Raw genomic sequence first — 14,097 nt, 5'->3', positions numbered from 1 at the left:
AATTTTTTTTTTTTTTTTTTTTTTTTTTTTTTTGAGACGGAGTCTTGCTCTGCCGCCCAGGCTGGAGTGCAGTGGCCGGCTCTCAGCTCACTGCAAGCTCCGCCTCCCGGGTTCACGCCATTCTCCTGTCTCAGCCTCCCGAGTAGCTGGGACTACAGGCGCCCGCCTCGTCGCCCGGCTAGTTTTTTTTTTTTTTGTATTTTTTAGTAGAGACGGGGTTTCGCCGTATTAGCCAGGATGGTCTCGATCTCCTGACCTCGTGATCCGCCCGTCTCGGCCTCCCAAAGTGCTGGGATTACAGGCTTGAGCCACCGCGCCCGGCCTAAATTTTTTTTTTTGTAGGAGGCGGCTGGTCTTGAACTGCTGGGCTCAAGGAATCCTCTCAGTCTCTCTGAGCCGTGAGCCACTGCACTCGGTCTGTCTTGTACCCTGCCCTGTCCCCAGAGCCCAGCCGTTCATAGGTCTTTTTTTTTTTTTTTTTTTTTGAGGCGGAGTCTCGCTCTGTCGCCCGGACTGGAGTGCAGTGGCCAGATCTCAGCTCACTGCAAGCTCCGCCTCCCGGGTTTACACCATTCTCCTGCCTCAGCCTCCCGAGTAGCTGGGACTACAGGCGCCCGCCACCTCGCCCGGCTAGTTTTTGCATTTTTAGTAGAGACGGGGTTTCACCATATTAGCCAGGATGGTCTCGATCTCCTGACCTCGTGATCCGCCCGTCTCGGCCTCCCAAAGTGCTGGGATTACAGGCTTGAGCCACCGCGCCCGGCCCGTTCATAGGTCTTAATCAACATGGGCTGAGAGAAAGGAAGGCTTGTGAAATGTGACACAGTAACAAAATGATCCCTTAAAATGAAATCAGATCACATCCCTGCTTAAAACTCTCTGAGGACAAGAGTCCCACTTAAAACAAAATTCATAAGGCTGGCCGGGCGCGGTGGCTCACGCCTGTAATCCCAGCACTTTGGGAGGCCGAGGTGGGCAGATCACCTGAGGTCAGGAGTTCAAGACCAGCTTGACCAATATGATGAAACCCTGTCTCTACTAAAATTACAAAAATTAGCCAGGCGTGGTGGTGGGTGCCTGTAGTCCCAGCTACTTGAGAGGCTGAGAAAGGAGACTCACTTGAACCCGGGATGTGGGGGTTGCGGTGAGCCGAGATCGCGCCACTGCACTCCAACCTGGGCGACAGAGCGCGACTCCGTCTCAAAAAAAAAAAAAAAGAAAAGAAACTGGCTGCTATGCAGATGAAGACGTTTCCACACTCAGCTCCCCAGACTTGTTTTGACCCAGCCTTTTCTTTCTTTCTTTCTTTTTTTTTTTTTTTTGAGACAGAGTCTCGCTCTGTCACCCCAGGCTGGAGTGCAGTGGTATGACCTCAGCTCACTGAAACCTCTGACTCCCAGATTCAAGCGATTCTCCTGCCTCATTCGGCCGAGTAGCTGGGATTACAGGCACCCACCACCATGCCTGGCTCATTTTTTTGTATTTTTAGTAGAGACGGGGTTTTGCCATGTTGGCCAGGCTGGTCTTGAACTCTTGACCTCAAGTGATCCGCCCACCTCAGCCTCCCAAAGTGCAGGGATTACAGGCCGTGAGCCACCACACCTGGCCTGGTCTTGACTTTTGAGGATGCCCCCACCCGTGCCACCCCTAGGAGGCAGAGCAGAGCCAGAGTCATGGGGGCCGGTGGTTGTAAACAGAGTTTTATTGATGGGGAGGGGGCTGGGGGAGGCAAACTCCAGAGAGGGTGGAGGACCCAGCCGGCCACGTGGCATGCATGGTCAGCTAGAGGTCAGAGGGGGAAGGTCACAAGGGGACGGGTGGCATGGGAGTCTCTCACCACCCTGGGGCCGTATTTACAGAGGGGCCCCGCCCACCTTCACCGTCCCCCAGGCCCCAAGCCCTTTAGACAGCTGCTGCCGATGTGACTTCTGGACAGGCCCTCCCCGTGTCCCCTACCTGAAACCCTGGCATTGTCCCCGCTTCCCTCTGCAGAGGGGGATTCAAACTCCTAACCGGCACCTGGGAGGCCCCCGGCCTTCTGGAAGCCCCAGCGTCGGCTCAGCCAACGCCCAGGCCGCTGGAGGCACCACGATCGTCGCTCATGGACACACACCCTGCACGCGTGGCCCACCTGACACACACTCCCACAGCAGCCCTGGCTGGCACGCACACGCACGCCCACCTCCCCGGCCCCTTGCACACGAACACGGCACACGCACGCACACCCACACACGCCAGGGGCCTGGGTCGGGGAGGGACCTTTCCAGGGGTGGGGGAGGGCTTGGGTCTGCAGCTGTGGCCCCCCATTCCTCACCGGCGTCCAAGCCTCCCCTGCCTGCCGCCACCCCGAGAACGGAGTTGTGCAATTGGTTAGAAAACCGCAAAGAAACCAAAACTGCAAAAGAAACCAAAACCTACGCGCTTAAGGTCAACCTCAAATCCATAGCAAAGTCCTCCCGCCCACCCACCCCCAAACCGTCTCAGCGTTCTGCGGCCCCGGGTGGGGGGAGGGCGAGCTGGTTGTGCTTCCTTGTGGCGGAGGGGGCCCCCTACTCCGCGGGTGGGTCGCGGGGGGGGGGCTTGAGCACCCACTCGGAGTTGCCCCGGGCCCCGGCGTTCTGGCACCATCTCTCGCTCCTGGTTCCCGTGGCTGGCACTGCCAAGGCATCGGGGGGCCCCTGGCCTAGGGCACGGGGGGCGCAGTCCTGTCCGCCCCCCCATAGGGGAGGAGGTGGGCCAAGTCTGTGCCGGGCCGGGCGTGGCAGCCTCGGTGGCGGTCCCCAGGCCGGGCCTCGCCGCTGTTGAACGTGTGGGTGCGGCGCAGGGTGGCCGCCGGAGGGGCGTGAGGGCCCGGTGGCCTCCGCAGGCTGCCCGTCGGGGGCGGGCTCCAGGGCCGTGGGAGGCCATCGGCGGCTGAGGCTGGGTCCAAGGGGCCCGTGGGCGCCGACACCACCCGCCGGCGGTCCGGGCTGGCGTGGGGGGTGAGCGGGAAGTCGCCGTGGGAGGCGCGGCCGGGCCGGGCAGCATAGAGGCGGGCGTCGAGGGTCGGCTCCCCAGGCGCGGAGGGCTGCTCGGGGGCCCGGGTGGGCGCCAGCAGTAGGAGGGAGGACGAAGCGGAGGCGGGGAGCAGGGGGTGGCCGTGGTCCCAGGCGCGGGGGCCCAGGGCGTGGGGGTGCGGGTGCGGGGTGGGCAGGCGCTTCTGCGGCAGCGGCGTCTGCTCGGGCGTGGGCAGCAGCCCCGAGTCCAGGTCGTGGGGCCCGCCCTGCAGCAGCGTGGCCTTGGCCCAGCCGTTCTGCATCAGGGGCGCCAGCAGGGCCTCGGGGGGAACCCCGGCGCCGCCGCCGCCTCCGCCCCGGCCCCCGGGACCCTGCGCCCTGCGCTCGCCCAGGCGGCTGACGCTCAGCACCGCCTCGCCCGCCCCGTGCGCCAGGATGGCCTCCTTGTCCTTGCGCCGGGCCAGCTCCCGCCGCTCACGGAGGCCCACGAACCAGCCCACGCTGAAGCCGGACACCACGGCTCCCACCACGAAGGCTGCCACCGACGACGTCACCAGCAGGTTCACCGACACCAGCCCTGCGCGGTCCTCTGAGAGGCTGGCCCGCAGGAGTCCTGGCGGGGGAGAACAGGGGGGTTAGCAGGGCCGAGGGGGGGCCTGGGCACCCCTCCTACCTCCTCAGGCCCTCTGTCCTCTTTTTTATTATTTTTATTTGTTGTTATTATTATTATTATTATTATTTTTTTTTTGAGACGGAGTCTCGCTCTGTCGCCCAGGCTGGAGTGCAGTGGCGCGATCTCGGCTCACTGCAAGCTCCGCCTCCCGGGTTCACGCCATTCTCCTGCCTCAGCCTCCCGAGCAGCTGGGACTACAGGCGCCCAGCACCTCGCCCGGCTAGTTTTTTGTATTTTTAGTAGAGATGGGGTTTCATCGTGTTAGCCAAGATGGTCTCGGTCTCCTGACCCCATGATCCGCCCACCTCGGCCTCCCAAAGTGCTGGGATTACAGGCATGAGCCACCGTGCCTGGCCTTTTTATTATTTTTTTAGATGGAGTCTTACTTTGTGTTCCAGGCTGGAGTGCAGTGGGGTGATCTCGACTCACTGCAACCTCCACCTCCCAGGTTCAAGTTATTCTCCTGTCTTAGCCTCTAGAGTAGCTGGGACTACAAGTGCGTGCCACCACGTGGACCCAGCTCATTTTTGTATTTTTAGTAGAGACAGGGTTTCACCATGTTGGCCAGGCTGGTCTCAAACTCCTGACCTCGTGATCCGCCCGCCTCTGCCTCCCAAAGTGCTGGGATTACAGTCATGAGCCACCCTACCTGGCCTAATTGTTTTATTTTTTAATTTTTTTGTTTTTGTTTTGAGATAAGAGTCCCCCAGGCTAGAGTGCAGTGGTGCAGTTCATTGCGACCCTGCCTCCAGATACCTCTGTTTTATTAAAGACAGGATCTCGGCTAGGCATGGTGGCTTACACCTGTAATCCCAGCATTTTGGGAGGCTGAGGCGGGCAGATCACCTGACGTCAGGAGTTTGAGACCAGCCTGGCCAACAAGTGAAACCCCATCTCTACTAGTAAATTACAAAATTTAGCCGGACATGGTGGCATGTGCCTATAATCTCAGCTACTCAGGAGGCTGAGGCAAGAGAATCAACTGAACCCAGGAGATGGAGGTTGCAGTGAGCTGAGATCACACCACTGTACTCCAGCCTGGGTGACGGAGCAAAACTCTGTCTCAAAAAAAAAAAAAAAAAAAAAGATTCTTGCTCTGTTGCCCAAGCTGGAGTGCAGTGGCCTGACCATAGTTCATTGCAGCCTCCACCTCCCTGGCTCAAGCGATCCTCCTGCCTCAGCCTCCCGAGTAGCAGCGACTACAGGCATGCACTGCCATGTCTGGATTATTTTTGGGTTTTTGTTTTAGAGACAGGGTTTCACTGTATTGCTCAGGCTGGTCTCGAACTCCTGACCTCAAGTAACCCTCCTGTCTTGGCCACTCAGAATGCTGGGATTATAGGCAGGAGTTGCTGCCGCCTGGCCCCTTCTGTCCTATTGAAGTTTGTCTGTCTGCCTTCTGTTGTCTCTTCATCCTTGTCAAAGCCTGTTTCTTGGTGTGTCTGTCTTCTGGGGTCTCTGTTCTTCCCCTGTCTCCCTCCCCAATGAATGAGCCCTCTCCATGCCTTTCTAAAGCTCTGATGGAGTCCAGTTTCCCCACCCACCTCCCAGAGGATTCAAAGGTCCTCCAGCCTCCTCCCTCCCCTCCCCCATGGTAGTGGGGGAGGGGGTCTTAGCTTAGCCTGCCATCCTCCCCACTCACCTGTGCAGTCCCCTAAGCCTGAGGTGCTGGCCCCGGACACGTCCTGCTCAAAGGTGACTCTAGGGGAGAGGAGGCTCCATCAGCAGAGGCCCTCTCACAGTCAGAGACCCAGGGGATCCCGGATCATGGGCGAGTCCAACACACCCTCCACCCACCTCCCTCTCCCGCAGTACCTGGTGCCTGGGCTGAGGAAGATGCAGGAGCCATCTGGGGCCCACCCGCAGTAGGGGTCCTGACTGCCGATACAGTTCCTAGAGCAGACCAGGGACCGAATGGGACAAGTGTCCAAGTCACTCACACAGCCTCAACGATGATGGGGACCTGTGGGCCCTGTTCCAAGCACCTGCCTTTTTATTTTAATTTTATTTATTTATTTATTTTTCGCTCTTGTTGCCCAGGCTGGAGTGTAGTGGCAGCATCTTGGTTCACTGCAACCTCTGCCTCCCAGGTTCCAGTAATTCTGCTGCCTCAGCCTCCCAAGTAGCAGGGATTACAGGCACATACCACCATACCTGGCTAATCTTTGCATTTTTAGAAGAGTCAGGGTTTCACCAGGTTGGCCAGGCTAGTCTGGAACTCCTGACCTCAGGTGATCCATCCGCCTCAGATTCCCAAAGTGGTGGGATTACAGGTGTGAGCCACTATGCCTGGCGTTTTTTTTTTTTTTAAATTAAAAAAAATTGTTTTAATTAAAATTTAATTTTTTTTTCTTTAAGAGATAGGGTCATGCTCTGTCACTCAGGCTGGAGTACAGTGGCATGATCATAGTTCACTGCAGCCTCAACCTCCCAGACTCAAGTGATCCTCCTGCCTCAGCCTTCTGAGTAGTTGGGACCACAGATGTGTGCCACCACGCCCTGCTGACTTTTTTTTTTTTTTTTTTAGAGACAGGGTCTCACTATGCTGTGTTGCCCAGACTGTTCTCGAACTCCTGGGCTCAAGCAGCAGTCCTCCTGCCTTGGCCTCCCAAAGTGCCAGGGCGACAGGCGTGAGCTACAAAGCCCAGTCCCTCCTCTTTTTTTTTTTTTTTTTTGAGATGGAGTCTCGCTCTGTCGCCCAGGCTGGAGTGCAGTGGCCGGATCTCAGCTCACTGCAAGCTCCGCCTCCTGGGTTTACGCCATTCTCCTGCCTCAGCCTCCCGAGTAGCTGGGATTACAGGCGCCCACCACCTCGCCCGGCTAGTTTTTTGTATTTTTAGTAGAGATGGGGTTTCACTGTATTAGCCAGGATGGTCTCGATCTCCTGACCTCATGATCCGCCCGTCTCGGCCTCCCAAAGTGCTGGGATTACAGGCTTGAGCCACCGCGCCCGGCCTAGTCCCTCCTCTTAATAGCAACTCCTGGAGTCCTTAGAACAAACTTGTGTGCAGGACACTGTTCACTCCCCATTTTACAGGTAAGCGAACTGAGGCTCGAGAGAGTAAATGTTTGCCCAAGCGGCAGAGCTGAGATGGGAGCCCAGGCCTCGTGCCAGAGGCTATGTCCTTGGACTTGGAGCTACTGGGTCATCGTTGCAGTAATGGTGGGCAGGAAGCAGGGTCCTCTGCACTGACGGCTCACACGGAGCCCAGGCGTGTGCCAGCACTGGCATGCATCCTAGCTTTCCTCCCATTTTAGAGACAGGGAAACTGCCTCTGCCCCGGTCCCTGGTTCTCCTTCCCCTGCAGTCTCCTCCTGGCAGCAGCCACCAGAGGGCACCTGTAAGCACCGGAGTCACGGCCAGTCCCTCCTCTGCCTGCAACCCGACATGGCCCCCACCTCCCTGGAGGTCAAAGCCCAAGTCCTCCCTGAGGCCCACAAAGCTCTGCACAAACTGTCCTGTCCCCTCCCATCCCCTCTCCGTCCTCCCCTCCTCCCTCTCTCCCCCTTGCTCATTCTGCTCCAGCCACACCGGCCACCTCACTGTTCTTCCAACACACCAGGCGTGGTCCTGCCTATGGGCCTTTGCATGGGCCGTGCCCTCTGCCCAGCTCAATGACTAGGACATTGTTGGGCTTTTGATTGGAACCCACCTCTCCCTCCCTGTGCCCATCCTCCTTCATTTCCTGCCCATGGCGGGCCTGGGGTGGACACTCACTTCATGCACCCGGAGTACTGCTGGCAGCGAGCCACGGGCACTCGGACCACGCAGCGGGGGAAGGCAGCCAGCAGGCCCCCTGAAGCTGCGTCCAGCTCCAAGCTCAGCAGCCGCTGCCCTGTCTCGCCACCGCCGGGCCGTCCACACCTGGGGACAAGCAGAGTGGTGAGGCTGAGGGCAACTCAGCCCATCTCTCCTCCTGCTGGCAACCCCTCCCCGTCTTTGCCTGGACTCACCTGTCTGGCCGGTAGGTCTCAAACTCTTCCAGGAAGACACTGAGCCCAGATGTCCCTGAGGTACTGGTGTTGGGCCGGACGAGGAACTTGAGGACGGTCCCTGCCTCAGAACCCAGGAAGACAACAGTCTGGTTGCCCCAGGGGCCGGCTCCCACGTCCACAGCCACTCGAGTCAGCTGGTGCCTGGGGGACAGGACAGGGGAGGGTCAGGCTGGCCCCATATCCCCCAAGGGTCCTTCGGCCACCACCTGCCACCAACACGGGCATGGGCATGGTTACACGGGTGTATACAGACAGTGACACACCACGTGACAGCAACAAATGCGTGTGTACATGGATGCCGGAGACATGGGTGATCACACAGGCACGTGGGCACACTCTCCAGAAACATAACCCCAAACCAGACTCTACTTGGCCCTGTCACTTTTGTTGAGACAGAGTCTCGTTCTGTCACCCAGGCTGGAGTGCAGTGGCACAATCTCAGCTCACTGCAACCTCCGCCTCCCAGGTTCAAGCGATTCTCTTACCTCAGCCTCCTGAGTAGTGGGGACTATAGGTGCGTGCCATCACACCCGGCCAATTTTTGTTTTGTTTTGTTTTGTTTTTTTGAGACACAGTCTCGCTCTGTCGCCCAGGATGTAGTGCAGTGGTGCGATCTCGGCTCACTGCAGCCTCTGCCTCCTGGGTTCAAGCAATTCTCCTGCCTCAGCCTCCCAAGTAGCTGGGACTACAGGCGCCCGCCACCTCACCCAGCTGATTATTTTTGTATTTTTAGTAGAGACAGGGTTTCACCATTTGGCCAGGCTGGTTTCAAACTCCTGACCTCAAGTGATCCTCCCACCTCGGCCTCCCAAAGTGCTGGGATTACAGGCGTGGGTCACTGTGCCCGGCCCCCCTTTCTCCTGATGTGTATGTGTGCCTGTGTACCTTTTAGTCTCTTTCTCTCTCTGTCTCTCTTCCCTGTCTCTGTCTCTTTGGGTGTCTGTCTGTCTCTGATTGTCTCTCCTGTCTCTGATTATCTCTCTCCTTGTCTCTGTCTCTTTCCTCCTTTGTTCCCTATTTTTTTTTTTTTTTTTTTTTTTTTGAGGCGGAGTCTCGCTCTGTTGCCCGGACTGGAGTGCAGTGGCCGGATCTCAGCTCACTGCAAGCTCCGTCTCCCAGGTTTACGCCATTCTCCTGCCTCAGCCTCCCGAGTAGCTGGACTACAGGTGCCCGCCCCTCGCCCGGCTAGTTTTTGTATTTTTAGTAGAGACGGGGTTTCACCGTGTTACCAGGATGGTCTCGATCTCCTGACCTCGTGATCCGCCCGTCTCGGCCCCAAAGTGCTGGGATTACAGGCTGAGCCACCGCGCCCGGCCTGTTCTCCTATTATGTGTCTGTCTGTCTACCTCTTTTTTTTTTTTGAGACATAGTCTCCCTCTGGCCCAAGGTTGGAGTGCAGTGGCATGATCTTGGCGCACCGCAACCTCTGCCTCCTGGGTTCAAGTGATTCTCCTGCCTCAGCCTCCCGAGTAGCTGGGACTACAGGCACCTGCCACCACGCCTGGCTAATTTTTTTTTGTTTGTTTTTGTTTTTGTTTTTTTTTGAGGCGGAGTCTCGCTCTGTCGCCCGGACTGGAGTGCAGTGGCCGGATCTCAGCTCACTGCAAGCTCCGCCTCCCGGGTTTACGCCATTCTCCTGCCTCAGCCTCCCGAGTAGCTGGGACTACAGGCGCCCGCCACCTCGCCCGGCTAGTTTTTGTATTTTTAGTAGAGACGGGGTTTCACCGTGTTAGCCAGGATGGTCTCGATCTCCTGACCTCGTGATCCGCCCGTCTCGGCCTCCCAAAGTGCTGGATTACAGGCTTGAGCCACCGCACCCGGCTGCTAATTTTTTTTTTTTTTTTTTTTTTTCTTTTCTTTTTTTTTTGAGACGGAGTCTCGCTCTGTCGCCCAGGCTGGAGTGGTGGCGGGATCTCAGCTCACTGCAAGCCCGCCTCCCGGTTCCCGCCATTCTCCTGCCTCAGCCTCCCGAGTAGCTGGGACTACAGGCGCCCGCCACCTCGCCCGGCTAGTTTTTTGTAATTTTTAGTAGAGACGGGGTTTCACACCGTGTTAGCCAGGATGGTCTCGATATCCTGACCTCGTGATCCGCCCGTCTCGCCTCCCAAGTGCTGGGATTACAGGCTTGAGCCACCGCGCCCGGCCTCGGCCGCTAATTTTTGTATTTTTTTTTTTTTTTTTTTTTTTTTTTGAGACGAGTCTTGCTCTGTCGCCAGGCTGAGTGCAGTGGCCGGATCTCAGCTCACTGCAAGCTCCACCTCCCGGGTTTACGCCATTCTCCTGCCTCAGCCTCCGAGTGGCTGGGACTACAGGCGCCCGCCACCTCGCCCGGCTAGTTTTTGTATTTTTAGTAGAGACGGGGTTTCACTGTGTTCGCCAGGATGGTCTCGATCTCCTGACCTTGTGATCCGCCCGTCTCGGCCTCCCAAAGTGCTGGGATTACAGGCTTGAGCCACCGCGCCCGGCCTTAATTTTTGTATTTTAAGTAGAGATGAGGTTTCTCCATGTTGGCCAGGGTGGTCTCGAACTCCTGGCCTTAGGTGATCTGGCCGCCTCGGCCGCCCAAAGTGCTGGGATTACAAGCATAAGCCACCGTGCCCAGCACCCTGCCTGTCACCTCTTGATCCCTGTCTCTCTCTTTATTCTCTATCTCTCTCCTAGTGTCTCTCCATCTTTCCCTCTCTGTCTCTCTCTGTCTCCAGCTCTCTGGGCAGCACCAGCAGTCATGGGCTCAGCTGTGTTGAGCATCTGTATCCTCTCACCCTCAGTCTACCCCATCCTCTCTCCCCTCGCCACGCCGTGCCCCTCCAGGACTGACCTCATCAGGGTCCGCACGATCCAGGGCGCGTGGCCCAGAGAGGGCACCGCCTCGTCCATCAGAGGGTGGGTCTTGACAAAGTTTAGGATGTCATCCGGCAGGGCGCTGGAGGCATTGTACTGCATCCCGGGGGCTGCGCAGCACCCAGGCCTGGGGGTGGCAAGGGTGTGGTCAGGACAAACGTAAAGGTCCTCATAAAGGAGCCTGGTTCACCAGGGGTACCCATTGCTTTGCCCAACGGCCCTCAGTTTTTTTTTTTCTTTTCTTTTTTTTTTTTGAGACAGAATCTCAATCTGTCGCCCAGGCTGGAGTGCTTTGGCTCACTGCAACCTCCACCTCCTGGGTTCAAGCGATTCTCCTCCTCAGCCACCAGAGTGGCTGGGATTACAGGCATAGTGCCATCATGCCCAGCTAATTTTTGTATTTTTAGTATAGACAGGGTTTCGCCATGTTGGTCAGGCTGGTCTGAAACCCTTAACCTCAGGTGATCCACCCACCTCAGCCTCCCAGAGCGCTGGGATTACAGGCGTGAGCCACTGCGCCCGGCCTCAGTTATTCCCATCTACATAATGGGTACAGCTGAACTCAGCATCAGCTAAATAACCACCTGGAAGCTCCAGCCCCTGGCCCTGGGGATCAGGACCTCATCTGGGCACGTGACTCAGGATGGGGGTGGATTCTCACCGGGGTCGAGGCACCTGATCCTCCGGCACCGGCGTCCAGATGGACTCGGGGGACTTCTGCTCTCGGAAGCGGCCTTCAAACACAGCTGCCACCTGTGTCATGTCAAAGGCGCAGACAGCCGAGCCAGGGATGCTAAGGGGTTGGGATGAAAGAATTTGGTGAGCCCGGTGGGAGGCCCCATCACAGACAATCACATGCAGGAGCCTCTGTCTGCAGGAGCCATTGGATCTTCAGTCTTCCTGTGTCAGAGAGATCCTGTGTCCCTCCCGCATCTGTCAAATGCAGCCGTTCCTCCTAAGTAACATCTCAGATTGGACCACAGTTCAGGGTCTACGAGGCCACTCCCTGTCCAGGCCCCCATCCCTGTTTAATTGGATGTCCTGCCTCCCCACTGCCACTGTTAGAACCCATTCCCCAGCAGGTTGTTTCTTTTTTCTTTTCTTTTTTTTTTTTTGAGACGGAGTCTCGCTCTGTCGCCCGGGCTGGAGTGCAGTGGCTGGATCTCAGCTCACTGCAAGCTCCGCCTCCCAGGTTTACGCCATTCTCCTGCCTCAGCCTCCCGAGTAGCTGGACTACAGACGCCCGCCACCTCGCCCGGCTAGCTTTTTGTATTTTTAGTAGAGACGGGGTTTCACCGTGTTAGCCAGGATGGTCTCGATCTCCTGACCTCGTGATCCGCCCGTCTCGGCCTCCCAAAGTGCTGGGATTACAGGCTTGAGCCACCGCGCCCGGCCTTTTTTGTTTTTTTGAGACAGAGTCTCGCTCTGTCGCCCAGGCTGGAGTGCAGTGGCGCAATCTCGGCTCACTGCAAGCTCCACCTCCCGGGTTCACGCCATTCTCCTGCCTCAGCCTCCTGAGTAGCTGGGACTACAGGCGCCCGCCACCGCGCCTGGCTAATTTTTTGTATTTTTAGTAGAGACGGGGTTTCACCGTGTTAGCCAGGATGGTCTCGATCTCCTGACCTCGTGATCCGCCCGTCTCGGCCTCCCAAAGTGCTGGGATTACAGGCTTGAGCCACCGCGCCCGGCCTTTTTTGTTTTTTTGAGACAGAGTCTCGCTCTGTCGCCCAGGCTGGAGTGCAGTGGCGCAATCTCGGCTCACTGCAAGCTCCACCTCCCGGGTTCACGCCATTCTCCTGCCTCAGCCTCCTGAGTAGCTGGGACTACAGGCGCCCGCCACCGCGCCTGGCTAATTTTTTGTATTTTTAGTAGAGACAGGGTTTCACCGTGGTCTCGATCTCCTGACCTTGTGATCCGCCCGCCTCGGCCTCCCAAAGTGCTGGGATTACAGGCGTGAGCCACCACGCCCGGCCGGCTTTTTGTTTTTTTGAGACAGAGTCTCGCTCTGTCGCCCAGGCTGGAGTGCAGTGGCGCAATCTCGGCTCACTGCAAGCTCCACCTCCCGGGTTCACGCCATTCTCCTGCCTCAGCCTCCTGAGTAGCTGGGACTACAGGCGCCCGCCACCGCGCCTGGCTAATTTTTTGTATTTTTAGTAGAGACAGGGTTTCACCGTGTTAGCCAGGATGGTCTCGATCTCCTGACCTCGTGATCCGCCCGTCTCGGCCTCCCAAAGTGCTGGGATTACAGGCTTGAGCCACCGCGCCCGGCCTTTTTTGTTTTTTTGAGACAGAGTCTCGCTCTGTCGCCCAGGCTGGAGTGCAGTGGCGCAATCTCGGCTCACTGCAAGCTCCACCTCCCGGGTTCACGCCATTCTCCTGCCTCAGCCTCCTGAGTAGCTGGGACTACAGGCGCCCGCCACCGCGCCTGGCTAATTTTTTGTATTTTTAGTAGAGACAGGGTTTCACCGTGGTCTCGATCTCCTGACCTTGTGATCCGCCCGCCTCGGCCTCCCAAAGTGCTGGGATTACAGGCGTGAGCCACCACGCCCGGCCGGCTTTTTGTTTTTTTGAGACAGAGTCTCGCTCTGTCGCCCAGGCTGGAGTGCAGTGGCGCAATCTCGGCTCACTGCAAGCTCCACCTCCCGGGTTCACGCCATTCTCCTGCCTCAGCCTCCTGAGTAGCTGGGACTACAGGCGCCCGCCACCGCGCCTGGCTAATTTTTTGTATTTTTAGTAGAGACAGGGTTTCACCGTGGTCTCGATCTCCTGACCTTGTGATCCGCCCGCCTCGGCCTCCCAAAGTGCTGGGATTACAGGCGTGAGCCACCACGCCCGGCCGGCTTTTTGTTTTTTTGAGACCCAGTCTTGCTGTCGCCCAGGCTGGAGTGCAGTGGCGTAATCTTGGGTCACTGTAACCTACACCACCCGGGTTCAAGCGATTCTCCTGCCTCAGCCTCCTGAGTAGCTGGAATTACAGGTGCCTGCCACCACACCCAGCCAATTTTTGTATTTTTAGTAGAGACGGGGTTTCACCATGTTGGCCAGGCTGGTTTCAAACTCCTGACCTCAAGTGATCTGCCCTCCTCAGCCTCTCAAAGTGCTGGGATTACAGGCATGAGCCACTGTGCCCAGCCCACAAGCAGTCTTTTTAAAAACGCAAATCTGGGCCGGGTACGGTGGTGGCCCACGTCTGTAATTCCAGCACTTTGGGAGGTCAAGGAGGGTGGATCACGAGGTCAGGAGTTTGAGACCAGCCTGACCAAAGTGGAGAAACCTCGTCTCTACTAAAAATACAAAATAAGCCGGGCATGGTGGCACGCGCCAGTAATCCCAGCTACTCAGGAGGCTGAGGCAGGAGAATTGCTTGAACCAGGGAGGCAGAGGTTGTGGTGAGCCAAGATCGTGCCATTGCACTCCAGCCTGGGCAACAAGAATGAAACTCCGTCTCAAAAAAAAAAAAAACCAAACCGCCGGGTGCGGTGGCTCATGCCTGTAATCCCAGCATTTTGGGAGGCCGAGGCGGGTGGATTACAAGGTTAGGAGTTCAAGACCAGCCTGGCCAAGATGGTGAAACCCCATCTCTACTAAAAA

The 14,097-nt window shown here is 57.4% G+C and overlaps 1 protein-coding gene across 3 annotated transcripts in view; it reads right to left on the bottom strand.

The window, feature by feature from the left end:
• Positions 1–1,679: 1,679 nt before the first annotated feature.
• The window catches only part of SEMA6B (semaphorin 6B), a 45,254-nt gene continuing 32,836 nt past the window's right edge, over positions 1,680–14,097 (bottom strand). For all 3 annotated transcript variants that reach the window (XM_033196990.1, XM_033196991.1, XM_033196989.1), the window contains exons 11-17: positions 11,168–11,299; positions 10,484–10,633; positions 7,624–7,806; positions 7,388–7,534; positions 5,485–5,562; positions 5,312–5,370; positions 1,680–3,609 (exon numbers count right to left, since the gene is read on the bottom strand). In XM_033196990.1, the coding sequence (XP_033052881.1) occupies positions 2,684–3,609; positions 5,312–5,370; positions 5,485–5,562; positions 7,388–7,534; positions 7,624–7,806; positions 10,484–10,633; positions 11,168–11,299 (1,675 nt within the window). In that variant the 3' untranslated portion in view covers positions 1,680–2,683. The remainder of the gene's footprint in view (positions 3,610–5,311; positions 5,371–5,484; positions 5,563–7,387; positions 7,535–7,623; positions 7,807–10,483; positions 10,634–11,167; positions 11,300–14,097) is intronic.

This window comes from Trachypithecus francoisi, unplaced genomic scaffold (genome assembly GCF_009764315.1).
Source record: "Trachypithecus francoisi isolate TF-2019V2 unplaced genomic scaffold, Tfra_2.0 Lachesis_group5, whole genome shotgun sequence".
Classification (NCBI taxonomy): Eukaryota; Metazoa; Chordata; class Mammalia; order Primates; family Cercopithecidae; genus Trachypithecus; species Trachypithecus francoisi.
The sequence above is the reverse complement of the archived record's forward strand: the minus strand, read 5'-3'. Positions and strand labels throughout refer to the sequence as shown.